This window comes from Conger conger, chromosome 10 (assembly GCF_963514075.1).
Source record: "Conger conger chromosome 10, fConCon1.1, whole genome shotgun sequence".
Taxonomy (NCBI): Eukaryota; Metazoa; Chordata; class Actinopteri; order Anguilliformes; family Congridae; genus Conger; species Conger conger.
Genome location: NC_083769.1, coordinates 17,365,767 through 17,381,839, shown reverse-complemented (window position 1 = coordinate 17,381,839; position 16,073 = coordinate 17,365,767). Strand labels below are relative to the sequence as shown.

At 40.3% G+C, this 16,073-nt stretch overlaps 1 protein-coding gene across 2 annotated transcripts; it reads left to right on the top strand.

Moving 5' to 3' along the window:
• The first annotated feature begins 3,365 nt into the window (after nt 1-3,365).
• Nucleotides 3,366-15,829, top strand: LOC133138628 (periphilin-1-like). Of its 2 annotated transcripts, none has more exons than XM_061257542.1 (6): nt 3,366-3,465; nt 4,428-4,483; nt 5,723-5,916; nt 7,344-7,405; nt 8,143-8,253; nt 15,099-15,829. In XM_061257542.1, exons 1-6 carry the CDS (start codon nt 3,463-3,465, stop codon nt 15,297-15,299), a joined length of 627 nt encoding a protein of 208 aa, XP_061113526.1. In that variant the 5' UTR covers nt 3,366-3,462; the 3' UTR covers nt 15,300-15,829. The 2 variants fall into 2 exon arrangements, with proteins under 2 accessions (XP_061113526.1, XP_061113525.1); XM_061257541.1 differs by lacking the exon at nt 3,366-3,465 and adding an exon at nt 3,486-3,634.
• The last annotated feature ends 244 nt before the right edge of the window (nt 15,830-16,073 follow it).

The window sequence follows — 16,073 nt, the reverse complement described above, 5'->3', positions numbered from 1 at the left end:
ATGTAAACCTTAATACCTTAATCCAACAAACTGATCCAAAAAGCTTCAACCATACAGTATAGTCTGGCCTGAGTGAGAGGTACAGTGCTCAGCGTAAATGAGTACACCCCCTTCGAAAAGTAACATTTTAAACTATCTAATGAACAAAAAAACAATTTACAACATGTTGACAAGACTAAGTTTTATTTAACATCTGTTTAACTTATAACATGAAAGTAAGGTTATTAATATAACTTAGAGAACAAAACTTTCAGTTTTACTCAAATTAGGGTGATGCAAAAATCAATACACCCCACTGAAAGTCTCTGGAGCAAAGCTAAATTTTAGACTACAAATGTCTAATTTAACAATAATCAACCAGAGGTGAGTCGAATTATTCATTACACAGGTGTCCAGCAGACTGTTAACTATAAAAGGGTGTTACTTCCCTTCCCATTTCATGTTGTTAGCAATGGCACCACATGGAAGAGAAATGTTGAGAGACCTGAGAAAGAAAATAATTTCTTTACACCGCAAAGGTGAAGGCTACAAGAAGATCAGCAAAGCTTTACTTATCAGTCAGAATACTATAGCAAAAGTGATACAAAAATTTAAAAAAGATAGAACTGCAACCATCTCACAGACGTCCAGGCCGTCCATGGAAGTTACCACCTCGACAGCAGCGTCTTCTGATGAGATGGGTTGAAGAAAATCGGCATGCAAGTTCACTGCAGTTATCTAAGGAAGTAGAAAGCCAAACTGGGGTGACTATTTCTTGTGACACAATACGGCGTACACTGCAGAGGAATGGCATGCGTGGGTGCCGTCCATGAAGGAAACCTCTCCTAAAGCCCAGGCACAAAAAAGCCCGCCTAGAGTTTGCCAGGGCCGATGCTGACAAAGACTACTGGGACTCTATACTCTGGAGTGATGAGACCAAGATAAATGTTTTTGGAACTGATGGCTTCAAAACTGTATGGTGTCGCAAAGGTGAGGAATACAAAGAAAAATGCATGGTGCCTACAGTGAAACATGGTGGTGGCAGTGTCCTTATGTGGGGTTGCATGAGTGCTGCTGGTGTCGGGGAGCTGCATTTCATTCATGGCATCATGAATTCACAGATGTATTGCTCTATACTGAAAGAGAAGATGCTACCATCACTCCGTGCCCTTGGTCGTCATGCACTTTTCCAACATGACAATGATCCTAAACACACATCTAAGGCCACTGTTGGATTTCTGAAGAAGAACAGGGTGAAAGTGATTCAGTGGCCAAGTATGTCTACTGATCTGAACCCAATTGAACACCTGTGGGGAATTCTGAAGAGACATGTTGAGCATCACTCTCCATCCAGCATCCAGTCTCTAAAAGAGGTCATTCTTGAAGAATGGAAAAAGATCGATGTAGCAAAATGTTGTCAACTTGTTCATTCCATGCCTAGAAGACTTGGTGCTGTCATTAAAAATCATGGGGGCCATACAAAGTACTAGATGTAGTAGTTTTTGTTGTGGGGTTTTTGCATCGCCCTTATTTGAGTAAATGATGTGGAATGTGGAATCTAAGTTATATTATTAACCTTACTTTCATGTTATAAGTTAAACTGATGTTATATTAAACTTGGTCTTGTTAACATTTTGGAAATTGTTTTTGTGTTCATTGAGATATTGTTTAAAATGTTACTTTCCAAAGGGGGTGTACTCATTTACGCTGAGCACTGTAGGTCTCAAGCCTCTGTCTGCAGGCCAGTATAGCTTAAAGTATAGGTTAATAAAATGATACTAAGGCTATGCGAATGTACCTAAAAAATTTGTGTATCAAATGTTTCACAGCTCTGAATGTCTCTATTCCCAAAGCACATGAATTTGATGAAAATGGAAAAAAAGACAATGTAAAGGTTCAAACACTTTTGAGAGTGCCTTAGGAGTGTTATCTCACCTTACAGAAGTAAAATGAGTAAGCCAGTGAGAGTGGGAATGAGCAAATGTTATTCACTGGCATAGCCTGTTCACCTAGTAGCTGAAAGAACGAGGAGTATCTGAAGTCGTACAGAGATACGCGGAGCTGTCCTACTGCAGGCAAACTGCAACTCCTCCACAATCTCAGCACTTTGATCACCTGGTTATCAATCAGAAATGAGACAGAAGTTGACATTTACATTACATTCATTTAACAGATTTTCTTATCCAGAGCCACTTACAATATAAGAGCATAGGTGAATTCACCTGAATTATACTATCTGAGCGATACTGTTAGACCTTGCATTTCTAATCCCATAATCCATGTTAACTCTCTACCAAGAACCAAAATACAAATACTGTGTATTTACACATTACATGAATAACAATGGCTCATTTGGTAAAGGCACCACAATCCAGTCGCTCAACTGCATCGGCCTGGGTATGTGAGGCTTAGGGATCCGTGTTTAATCCTTATCGAGTGACACTCACTGGCCTACAGCATTTCCTATGTGTGTACTGCGTGTTGATGCCACATATGAAAGGACTTCCTCAGACTCAGCTGTAGTCCGTGGTGTGAACATAAGAATACTGGTGACACCAGGTGTTTTGGAGGACAACCGCAGATGTCTTCACTCCAAATCGGCGGTGGGGTTTGTGCATGAGTGTGGCTCCAGTTGCAGATAGGTGGCCATTTTAAATTAGGTTGGGACTTGGTTGTGCTCAGCCCCATGTTGGTACCATAATAATAGAAAATTTTAAAAAGTGAAATAGGCAACAGTGAATATAAATGATATCTTGACTCTCTACAAGCATGTCAAGGCCCAATGCATTTCTTACAGTCATACCTTTTCTGTGTCATCTGGTTGTTTCAGCACAACCATGCTCCACAGCCTGCTAAAAGTCCCTGGTAGGCTACATTTCTCCTGTCACAGAGACAGCTGACGGGGCTGTGGCCCTGCCACTGCGTGTGAACACTGGGGTGCTGTTCAGTGCTGTGGTGGGGTAGGCTGCTGCCTGTCCAGGATCACTCATTGTTGTGTACACACTTTTTCTGCAAATCTTTTAGAGTAGCCTACTTGAGTAGCTGCATGGATGGGTGCAGTAGTCGCATACGACGGCAAAGAAAAGCAAGCAGGTGAAGGTCTTGGAGCAAATCTCAAATGCAATAACAGGCAACCTGTGTGGGTTGACAAATCAGAAATTAATATTTTAACGGCTTAATATTGCTGTATCCTTTTAGCCCCACTTTGGTAACAATTATATTTCTACTTCGGCTACCCCTCCCGTAGTATTAAGTATAGCAGACTGAAGCTGCAAATATTGCAATTAACAGTTTTGTAAACCCTTCTAGATTAATATAATTTCTAAATTCGTGATGCGAAAAGTACAAACTTGAAAGACAAATGCGGATGTAGATCTAACCGAAAATGAAAGTGAGTTTTCATTCTTCCTGGTCTTTCAGATGGGCTTGGTGTTGCGTACCTAAAGAGGTATCGGTGGGGATAGCATAACATTCCCTTGGAAAATGGTATGCATCGGGCACTTTTAATCGATCGCTATCGAGTGTGTGTAGCTTTTATATTTAAGCGACAGGAATAAACTTTAACCTGCCAATGACAGCTTACTCCTACCTGTATTGCCATCGAAACTGTCGCCAGTCGTTTGAATGCCAGTTCGTTTCCTGTGTTGCACCAAAAGTAGGTTAAACGTTAACAGTTAAAAATCATATTTACATAATGAATTCACTTGGATCGCTTTAACCACGCGAATTAATTCCGTAAAGGTTTTAATGGTATTGTGTATCTAACTAGCCTATCCTAAATTATAATTCAGCCTTCTATTGTGTGTAGGCCGACAGGTAGATTCTAGAGACGGAGACTTTAGTTCCTTTTGGTGAGCTGCATCTTTTGCCTACGTTACATCAGAAATATTTAAATATCAGCTATGTCTTTAAGCATTTCTAAAAACTCTAAATACATCTAATTACTTGAAAATATCAAGATTCTCAACTGACATGGTCGTAGACTTGTCAACAACTCATGCAAATGATATAGCCTACGTCACAAACAAAATTAGTAGATTACTTAACACAAATTTACTAAAGAAACATAGGGGCATTATTAGACGTTTTATATTCCATAACTTCATTTCAGAAAGAAATTGTATGAGAACTTGTCAAAGTTTTTAAAAGGCAAATATTTCAAAAGTACCAAGATCACATGACATATAGAGTGCAGTCTGTAAGTATTTGTACAGTGACACTTTTTTTATTTTTTCCTTTTTGCCTCTGTAAGCCTACTCCACTTTGGACTTGAAAGGAAACAATTGGGTAATGATGTCCGTATTGAGTGAGCCATGTAGGAATTGTAGTCCTTTTTATACAAGTTCACCCACGAACCCCACCCAGCCCATTTCAGGGGTGTTATGAGGTGCTAACTGAATATTAGACCTGCATGAAGTGTGTTTTTATGGGCTGGTTGATCTTCGCAGGAAGAGAGAAGCCCTTTTCGGAGAAGCGGAAGTATGTCTCTCCAAAAGAGGCCGAGGTAGGTTCACATGGAGCCAGGGCTGTTGCTAAGGGGTTGAAAGGTGGTGACGCTTCTAGGGGTCCACAGGTTGGGGGATATTCGGAGTGCCTATTCGGAGTGAAGGGGGAAGAGGGTCCACAAAAAATCCAGTAGGATGGGAGGCCCCCAGTGCAATATTATTTCAGGGGGCTCAGAATTCCTAGTCCCCTTCAAACAGTGTAATCATAAATTCATGCTTGTAAATGTAAGCATTCTGTTGTGTTTATTATGTTGATGATTTCTATATGGTTAAATAACAATATTTCCCAATAAATATATTTTATTTATTTATCATATGTATCATTACATAATGTTATAATATTAATATATAATATTATTATATAAAAAAATAAATCGACAAGTAATATATTATATACAATTTATATAATTTTGTTGCATTAATCATCACTTGATTAATTATCAGCTATTTATTGAGTAAATATCAGTTACTCAATAATTATTTGTGTTTATTATTTCTTTTTGTATTTATTAGGGATACAGCCCAAATATGAACCAAAATAAACAATCAATGGAAATATTTAAGCAATATCACACAAGAGGGAATACTGTTGTACTGTATATCCTCACGGCTGTGATTCGGTCAATAGGTACAAGGCCAGAGTTCGAGTACGGAAGATAATCACACGATATTCAGTACAACAGCACAACCTCAAGTGTGATATTACTTTTATACAACAGCTCTGTAGACAAGTCTATTTATCTAGTAATGGTAATCTGAGACAATAGTTCCTTCAGAATTATATTAGCTACTGTAACTCTCTCCTGTTGCCAGGTACATCTATAAACAAAAGCAAAGACGGGCTAGTTAGCTGGCTAGCTAGCTAGTCAGTCTTTGCATTTGTTTATAGAGTTGCCGAGCAATGCGAGACAGTTACAGCCACTAATACCATTTTGTGATGAGGTCTGAGTGATGTTGTACTGTATTTGAGAACTCATGGAATACCTATTGTCCAATCAAATTACTTGACCGGAACTAACTGTTGTATAATTGAGCATAAAAGGAATAACCTTAAAGGAATCACTAAATGTCATGGCATGTCTCCTCATTTTCTTAATAAAGAGTGTTTTTGTGTGTGTGTGCATGTGTGTGTGTGTGTGTGTGTGTGTGTGTGTGCGCGCGCGCGTGTGCTTGTGTGTGTGTGTGTGTGTGTGCGCGTGTGCTTGTGTACTTCATTTGTGCTCTTTATGATTTTCCAGGTTTATAAAGAGTGAAGGGTCTTTAAGAAGGCCAGGCTCCAGTTTCAGGGAACACAGATATCACTCATCTGAAGGCATGGGTTTCCATCCCAGAAGGCACCATACAGGTCTACATCTTCCCCCACCTGCTCACCAATATGATGATGTGAGGAAAGCCCGCAAATTTTCTCCTGGGAAATCAAAGAGTTACAATGGTATGCCAAGTTTCAAAACGGTAACAAAGTTATCAGAAATTATTATTTAATTATTTATATTGCAGCAGTGGACAACTGCTGGAGGGCCATTATAGGCTGATTTCTGTGCCTGTTTAATATTCTGCCTTAATTTTTAGCTATAAACACCAGTGTTCATTCACTCCTATATCAAACCCCAGTCAAAAATATATATGATTGGGCTTAGTTAAATAATTAAGAGCAGAAGTTAGCAGAAAACCCTCAAACAGTTTGACGAAGTCAATGCGACAATGCGAGTCTGGGTAAAGTCAATGCAAGGGCCTGACCATCAGGTGGCAATCTTGTTCAATTATGAAACATCGATAAGGTAAAAGGTATGGTTGGAACAAACCTTTTCAGCCTACAAGCTACATAATGAGTGCATACATTTACCAATGGTCCAGTCCTCATCAAATGTAGTCAAGACGCATTAAAATAAATGCAGATGTTTATTTTTTGTAACATATGGGCAATTCCATGCTAAAGGAGACCCAAAGATCCACATTTCACCCAAATGAAATTAATTTTAAAAACCAAAGCCTACATTTTGTCTGCTTATTGAGAATATCAGACCAAAAACAAAACAATTTGTGGCTCAGACTTTCCCCAGATTTCCCCAATATTGAAAACATTTAATGCTACCAATGTATGAATGTGCATGTCACATGGTGCAGAAATGTGTTATATAAAGTAAGTCATTTATTCATTGTTAATGACTCTTAAATACCATAGGCCTTTTATTCATTTTAGTTTGTGAGCAACATTTCCAGGAAATATCATAATGCAATATGTGCTCTTCTGTAATGTACTTCATTCCTCAAGAAGTCCGTTATTCTGAAGCTGAATAATTATAATTAGCTTAATTGTATCAAAAAACTCACTGTATCTAATGATTATATTTTCCACTGACACACCATGGATAATTTATTCTCTGGAGTATTTGGAATTTGAACATAATTTCCTGGCCATGTGAACGGCGTTATCACAGGGAACAGTGTTCTCTGAGCTCGGAGCAGGTTTTTGTGTGTTTTTCTGAGATGTGTGAGAGTGACTCACCGCTTGTGTGAGAGAGCTAGGCCTGAATCCTGCAGCATATAATGAACCATAACAATTCTGTTCCCACGCACTGGAACACTGCTTTCAAACCTCACCAGGCACATTTTATAAACTATACCCCATGATTTCCCTTAAAGGAACACGTTTTATTTCCTGCAGATCATTTTCTTACCGACAAGCCTTGATCCAGTTTTTTTTTAACTTGCTTCGATCCATTGAAATTATAATAACTGGATCCCATGCCATATATATTGTTCCTTGAACACATCCCTTGGAATATTTAATTTCATTTTCCCATCTTGTGGAATTTACTTGTTAGTAAAGATCTGACTATTATTTTGTTTATTTTTCAGATGCTCCAGGCTTAGCTCACCGCACAGGCAGAGAGAGGGAAATTAAATCTCTTTCCATCATGGTAGGCTATGGCTTCCTTCAGTTAAAAATACACAGAATGTTCCGTACAGTACAGCACTGTACAGTAGTGTAGCACCGTACACTGGGCTGACACAAGCGCTTTGTGTGAATCACTGGTCTGACCTGCTGCATTCTTTTTCACTGAGCTGCTATGTGATTGGTTAGAAAATATTTGCCATGTCCTGTAAAAGGGGTGGGTATATGGGGTTTACTGATTAGCCTCCCTTGGACAGCAATGTCATGGTGTGCAACATTCTTGATTCTGAACTAATTGATATATGAGAATCAGTGATACAACATTACAAGAACCTGTATTGTCTTTTTCTTTCTTTCATTTGTTTCAAGAATAAATTTGACTCATTTGAAATATGTCCACATATGGGAAATTCAGATTATTAACTGGGTTGTGTTTTTGTCAGAACCTAATCTGTGTGAACAGAATGTTCAGTTGTTCACGAGCAGAGGCGTTGCCATTGGAACAGTGTCCCAAGCACAGGCTTTCCAAGATACACTTGTGAAATGAAATGGCAATTTTTAAAATAATAATTTCATTAAGTATATTTGTGAAACGCTCCAAAAAGAGATGTAAAATGGTGGCGTTTCACAGACATTCAGTCGCATGTCACTTTTGTCCTGAAACAAGACCCTGAACCGCACAGGTTTACAGCAGAAAGCCATCGGCCTGGCATGTGAGGCTACTAACAGTGAGTCATTTTCTCCCCTGCACACCACCCACAGATCTCTCAGGAAAGAGAGAATGCCTCCAGCAGAGGGACCCCATCTTCTGTAACGAGGGCTGCCACAGTGCGAGATCGAGCCATTCAGCAAAAGAGGAGGGACATCGAGGAGGTGGGTACCGGCACAATCACCACAGAGCAAGAAGCAATTTCCTACCGGAAAAAAAACCCATCTTACACAGTTCATTTAGAACAGAACAAAGCAACACAGAAGATTGCTTCTCAGTTCTCTGGCAGCCATTTTACTCTGGCATATTGTAGCGCTTTTGTTTTGTTTCTTGTTCATGAAGAGCATTTCTTTGTGTGGAGTTGTCAGTTTGCTTAGATTTTTCTTGTGCCAAGAAAATATCGAGATGAGCCCAGTATGTTCTCAGGACAACATTTATCAGGAATTCTTTTTAACAGTAGGTAGAGTAGGTTCTTTACAGGGGGATGAAAATGTCTGGAACCCTTGTGCCCCAGGGCATATGCACACTGAGTTATGCTACAAAACTTCCGGCCTATCAGGCTAGATTTGGCTTCCACTATTATTAAATAGTCTACTGGTTACCTTTTATTAGATTGTGAATATCAATCATACTAGGAAATCATCTTTCCATATGGCATAAAACTTAATGGTGTGAAGCCTGCAGAGCTTGTTCAGCCAGACAACTCGAGAAACGCTGCCCCCTCACATGATGTGTACATCTAGTGGGAGGGGCTACAGTATATCAGCACCAACCTTACCTGTTCAGGCCCTTTCAAGGATTCAATAATTTTTCATTTCAGTCATTTATTTCAGTCGAACATAATTATTAGGTTAGCTGCTGTTTCACAGCTATTATACAGTACTTCAGATTAACTGGTTTAGAGATATAATAATATTTAGGGCTCTATTTTCCGGTGGGTGGAATGTAGCATGTGGTGAGCTGTCACACTGGCGAGGTGTCATTTTTATCATGGATTTTGAGGTTGGACAGTTTGGTGACTCGCCGTGCACCGAAGTGGGAAGTGAACTGCTGTCAGGGGTGTGTCAGTCAATGCAGTACCTCAGTTGACTTCAGTGATTAACATATTTTTTGTCAATAATTCAGCTTTAATATTACTTTCATTGGCTGTAGGTTTTGTACAGTGCAGTTTTGTGACACAGCAGGCCATTTAGAAGAAGATTGTGCTCGTTGTGTTCCACCGTTCTTTAGTGTTTACTTCGTGAGTAATAGCAGTCATTTGCTAAAGCAGACTAAAGCAGCCAATGAAAGGCCTTCCTGTGCAAGCTTAGCTGTAGTCTGCACTGTGAATGGAAGCAGCTGGTGATGCTGTACGTTCTCCAGGTGAACCAAGGATGTCTACACTGTCATGAATCGTCTGTGCAGTTGGCATCAATGTGAAGGCTGCAGTTGCAGATAATTGGACCATCCAAATTAGAGCGGAAATTGGATATGTACAGCCCCACGTCAGGTGCCAAATTTATATTTAAAAAAAGAAAAAAAGCTGCCAATGTCATTTAAATTTCATTTTGATGCAGCTTCTAGCGTTGGAACTGCGCTGAAAACAAGGAGGGGAGAGGTATCATTAAATAACATCTGAATCATCCTGGCTTGTTTGTGCTTACGTTACTTTCAGTCCAATCGTACTTGCTTGCTTAAAACCAAAATAAATGCTGAAAAAAATTTGTTCTGACGTGAGATATGTGATTAATCGTGATTAACTATTGAAATTGTGAGATTAATCGCAATTAAGAAGTTTCATCGACAGCGCTGAGCAATACATACAGCAGCATAATTTATGCCTCATCTCTCATATTTCTGTACCAGTTTAATTTTATTGTGAACGTGGAGGAGTAAAGGTTGAACGAAATGGAGAGGATCGGAACAGAACGATATGTTTGACTCAAGGTATTTCAGGATGGCCGGAAGGTTTATAAAAATAGTGAAGGCTGACACTTTGAAAATGAGATATTCTCTGTATAATTTACTGCTATTAAAATGCCACAGGGTTCTCGCAGTGATCTACCCTTTTCGGGAGAAAAGGGAAATCTCGAGAGCTCATCAGCTCTGCGACTCAGAGTGGCAGGCAGTGCAGGGCAAGGTTTTGTAAACATATTTGTTGGACGTGCTACCTTGATCTTTTTTGGGAGCAGCAACCATATTATGGATAATAAGATACATAATAAGTGTTGCTCTGCTTGATAATCTAGCACCCATAAGGCATAAACAGATGCCTCCTCTTGATGAGGACTCCACGTCTATTTAATAAGAATAATACCTGTACATGAGCATTCATGCTACTTGTCGATTAGCTGCCATTTCAAAATCACGTGTATCTGCTTCTCAAATGAGTTCAGCGATCAGTCATCTCAATGTGATGTTCTTGGAAAATATATCCTGAATTTTATACAGTTATCGTATTGGTTCCCTTGCTTCGAGCGACTGTATTTTTTTTTTTCTAAGTATTTGTTTGTGATGTCCCTGAGAATCATGTGATCAGAATCGTGATACAAAAAAACAGAAATCAAAATTAGAATCACCTTTCGGTGTTTTTTTTTGTGATATAACGATACAATGTAGACATTTTCACACACGGTTATTTTCGAACGTATTTTAAACGTAAACAGTCTTGGCTCATCAAAGAATGGCCAAGGACCTCCAATGAGGACACAGAGAGTAGTTGAGCAGGAAATATAGCTGGAGAAGGAGAGAGCATTGTGCAGCATTTTATTACTCCTGATATTGAAGGGCAGGCCTTTTTCTGCACCTCTTACAGTATCTCCATGGTTACTGCAGGCAGGAGAAGCCATTAGCAAGCAATCTGGCAGCAGGCAACCTGCAGCAGGCAGAACATGAGCAAGCCTAACACAGCGACACTGTGGTGTTGTCTAAATCTGTTACACTGTCTAACTGTAACGTTGTAACACTGCAACACAACAGTAGCGCTGTCTAAGCCTGTAAAACTAACAATAACAGTGTAACACTGTCTAAAACAACAACAACAATAATAATAATAATAATAATAATAATAATAATAATGATAATTATAATGTGTTTCACTTCGGTGCATTTCTGTATACTCAAGGTCACGTTTGTGGTATATAGACACATAGGCATTGCTAGTTAGTTACAAATAACACATACTGTACAGTTACAGATTCCAGTTAGTTAGAAAAAGAAGGATGACTATGTCATGTTTTTGTGAATGCTGTGTGAAAAGAGGTTTCAGATATTTCTGTCATTTCTCTGGTGGAGTAGGGTAGCGATATGTTACAGAGACAGTAGATCTGCTGACATGCTGTATTATGTGAGGTTCAAATGAGAAAGCCGTCAAGGATGGTTACCCACTAATTCAAAAGTAAATGTTTCATGGAGCATATTCTAGGTTTCTAAAACAACATAATACATTCAACTAATGTGTATGAGTGGGTCAAGGTCGCAAAACGTTCTCAGGTTCCTAATAGATATGTATTGCTGCCTATCATAGACTACAAGAGAAGAGTCAAACACAGCAACAGAAAGAAAGGCACTCACGGCTAGAGAAGCACTCAACAGCACACAAAATTTGGTGAAAGGGTGTGTCAATGCTGCACTCAAATCCAGTCGCGCTAAGATGTTTACGAGGCTGTTGTCAGCTTCACGGAGAAGATGATTGACAACTTTGCTAAAAGCTGTATCAATGCTGTGTTTGCACAGAAACCTGATCGTAAGGGTCCAGTGTTTTGGCTAAGAGGGGCGCAATTAAAATGGGGGTGTGGGTTACCAAGGTCAGCACCTTTTTGAGAATAGGTGGGACTGCTGCCACCTTCAGGCTGCTAGGTGCAGTGCCAGAGGTGAGAGAGTGGTTGATGATGCCCAGCAACAGAGGAGAGTGCAGGAAAGCCAGATTTGACCAATGAGGTGGGCACTGGTTCAAGCTGACGTGGAGATTTAGGGATGGCTTCAGATAATGGGGAACCATTGAACTGAGCATGTTCAGAACTGGAAAGGAGGAGCTGTAGCGTAGTGCTCTCAGAAGCTGTAACACTCAGAGTATTCGGTGCTAAAAGCTGTTGACTTGGGTACAGCTGAATAAACCTTCAGCTGTACCCAAGGCTGTAGGTTGGCCCTAGAAAGGCACTCGTTCACCGAGGTTTTACTGAGGTTTCAGCGTACTGCTGCAGTATTTCTACCGTACCGTTGCGTCAGTGTTGTATTATATTGTTATAATGAATAGGGCTCTATTGCATATGCTGTGTCATATGCGAGTGTGAGGCTCTGGTTTTGGTGTGAAATGTACCAGCTGAAGGGAGGCTTAGCAGGCGGAGATAATGCCAGAGAGGCTTACAAAAGCACAAAATTAACACGACGGCGACAGCAGAGAAAATCCATTGACATATCCCCATTTGAGTGAATTTATGTGGTAAAATAATTAGAGGGAATCTGCTTCCCTTGCCGTCCGATCTGTTTGAGGATTACACGCGATTAAGGCCATCGGAACCACGCCGTGGGCCTCTCTCTGGGGTTATGAGAGGCATGGCGGAACAGCAAGCATGGTGGGACATTAGGCCAATGCGTGTGGACGCTTGCATGCATGTGGTTGAGTGCATCATCGTCTGTGGGATTTTGTGCTCGCTCGTGTATGCTTGCATGTGCCTGCATGTATGGTGTATGTGTGCATGCACATGCACGTATGTATGCTTGCATGCATGCATGTGAGTGCATGTTTGCATGTGTGCGTATGGATATACGCACGTATATGTGTGCGTATATGCTTGCATGTCTCCATGTTTATACAGTATTTGCGTGCATTTTGTATTTCGCATGTTTTATGGTGTTCCACCCCAGTATGAATTAAAAGGTCAGATATTAAATTTCATGAGCAGCATATGTAGAGTCCTGCGTGAGGGCGATAGTGCTGACTGAGGCTAATCCTGCCTGTGCTAATTGAACGCGCATGATGGACGGCAGGCGAGTCAGCACTTCCTCCTCCCTCACGTCATATTCCTCCACACCCGTCTCCCTGCTCACGGGCCTTGAAACATTTAAATAAAAAATGATTCAATCTCATCTGCACTGAGCTGGGCTGGTTATTAGAGCTTTCAGAAAACTCCCACATCTGCATTTATAACCCCTCCAGAAATTTCAGAGCTGCAACTATGGATTGTGGATCCAACCAAACTGGATAAAATAAAATAAAAATCGCATTTGGCTGTGATTGGATTTTCAAATGTTTAAAACAACCTGTATACTGTAAACTAGACTTCTGTTATTAATTAAAAAATAATAAAAAACACAGAGCAACTACACAGTTTGCCACTTGGGCAGTGCAAGCTTTCCTTTTGCCCTGTCTGGAAAAGTTTCTACTAATTTTACTTTGGAATGCATTTATCTTGTCAATTTTCCTTGCATTTTAGTTCAATATAACTTGAAATGCGGAGGCTACACTGCACAATGCAAACCGCTCGTTAGCTGCAAAAACAGGATGGCCAGGTAAGAGCTAAGTGGTACCTGAAAGAGCCTGCTGCGTTCTTCAAATGGACTTGTGAACAGAGCTCTGAATTTGAAACAAGAGGCTTCTGTACACTTCAGTCTTCATTCTGCTGCCGCTGCCTGCAGTTACATCATCACTGAGGACAAGTGTGCCCGCGTCCGTGACAGCCGCACATGACGCCCGCGCCTCAGATGGGGGTGGTGTGCTTCGGATCGTGGGCAGTTCCTCTTAGCCTCCACACTGCTCTCCACATCGCTCACACGAGTGAATCTTGGTCTCATCTGTCCACAGGGCCCTTTTCCGGAACCCTGCAAACTGTAACCTGGATGGGCTAACTAGTGGTTTTCTGTTTTGCAGAGTAGCCTCTGTAGTTCCGCGCATGAAGTCTCCTGTAGACAGTAGTCACTGGCATATCCACGCTTGCCTCTTGAAGAGTGATTCTGGTCGGTTGGACAGGTGTTTGGGGGGTTTTCTTCATAATGGTTGGAATCCAGTCATCAAATGTAGAGGTCTCTCTTAGCCTCGCAGGTGTTTTGTAATTGCTGAGCTTTTTCTTTGTAATGATGTTCTCAACCGTTGGTTTTGGTACGCCTATTTTTTGGCCTATGTGATTTTATTATTATTATTTCTCAGCCTTGTAATGGCTTCCTTGACTTTCATTCACACAACTCTGATCCTCATGTTGACAAACAGACTAACAGAAGGCAATCAAAAGCTGAGAATCAATAACATTATGGTGCCCTGGGGGGGAGACTATGCATAAAAAGCGCTGTAATTCCTGAATGGTGAAACCGACTTGTATAAACATACCGTACATAAAATAGAATCTGTACAATAACCACATTTGATTTGTTTGATTACAAATCTAAAATTGTGGGGTACAGAGCCAAATCAAGATGTGTCATTGTCCCGAGCATTATGGAGCTCACTGTATATGTACACCCAGGAATTGAACTATCCCTTTTGCATCATTCTCCCCAGATTGATTAAAAATGCTTGGGTAAAAGTTCTTGGGTAATAGTTTATTTCATATTTGGGAACCTTTTAGACATGCGTGATGACCTTTGACCTTAACATTAAACAACATTGGAGACCGTCTATCACCTGGATTACCAAGTGGAGTTTCCCTTGACAAGCAAATGTGAAGTCAATGAATTAGCAAAGGGGAACTGAACAAGAAAGGAGATGATTATATTTGTAGTTTGTAGCCAGGTCATGTTTTTAGTCTTTGCTAAACTTTTAATGTGACAGCACATGCACGTGTTAGTATGTTTATTGGTTGCTCTTTTTCAAATAATGAAACATTTTTGGAAATACAAAATACATATGTGGACAGGAAATACAGACAATTTTGGAGAGCATCAGGCAATAAACTTCCATTTGTATTTTTATGCAAATATTCACACGTTTGTATCCAGGTGCTTCATCCTAACTGCATGTGTGTGTGTGTGTGTCTGCATGTTTGCACACGCGTGTGTACTGTATGTACATATGTCTGTATGTGTGTGTGCATTTCAGGTGTACAAGCAGGACTGTGATACAGTGGGCATTGTAGTGAAAATGCTGATCGACAAGGACCCGTCTCTGGAGCGGCTGATACAAGCATCGCTGCAGGAGAACCTGAGAGAGATCGGCCTGCGCTGTGTGGAAGCCATGGAGCGCTTCATCCAGGAATACGACTCCCAGGATTCCTCTACTGCAACCTCCCACAAGTACTGAAACCAGTCTGTTCCTCCCTGTGGTTATCACAGAGTATGACTCCCAACACTACCCTCATATGGGATGTGATTTTTTTTCAGTATCAGGAAATACAGATTTTGGTCTATTAAATGTCTCAAGCAATGATATCAGAATTGGGTATGTCATTTGATAGCAGGAGACAATGTTCAACAAATGCCACTATCTGACGATCAGCATGTCCTCATTAAACAGGACAGGAATCACACCCCTGTGATCAACTGAGCTTTGAAAACTACTCTGTCTGAATTTTCTCTGACCTGGATAAACGTCAGGTTGTACTGTATGTTCCATAAGCTGTACTGTGCGACCTGGAAGAAACTGTGCTTTGTATCCTGTGGTGTTCTCTTCATTTCAGATTTGATTGGTAAATTTGCAAAAGTGTCCATTTTCTGGGTGTCCACTGTCTTATTCTAGTTCTTGTGAAAAGTTATGTTATGTTTAATTAAAACTTGTTATGTTTTAATTAAATGCCGTCAGCACAATTATTAATGTGCCTAAAGAAAACACAAGTGACTGTGTTTTGTTTTGTTTTGTTTTGTTCTTTTATATTGCCTGTAATGTTAGGCCTGTTCTTTGGACAGTTCCTGTGAATGCTCATGAAAAAGCATTCCAACAACTACTAAGACTACTAAGACCTTTAGTATGCGAAAAACTGTTTTGCATATGCAAAAGCAATAACATGACCAATGATTGGTCATGGTATTGGTTTTGTACCAGTCATTGGCTGTGTTATTAGCTTTACGTGTGCTAAAA

Bases quoted from the DNA above. Each gene is read 5' to 3' on its own strand.
- LOC133138628 (XM_061257541.1), top strand. From the start codon at position 3,551: ATGACAGCTTACTCCTACCTGTATTGCCATCGAAACTGTCGCCAGTCG. The intron at 5,917-7,343 runs GTATGCCAAGTT...TTTATTTTTCAG, and splicing joins GAAATCAAAGAGTTACAATG to ATGCTCCAGGCTTAGCTCAC. The intron at 7,406-8,142 runs GTAGGCTATGGC...CACCACCCACAG, and splicing joins TTAAATCTCTTTCCATCATG to ATCTCTCAGGAAAGAGAGAA.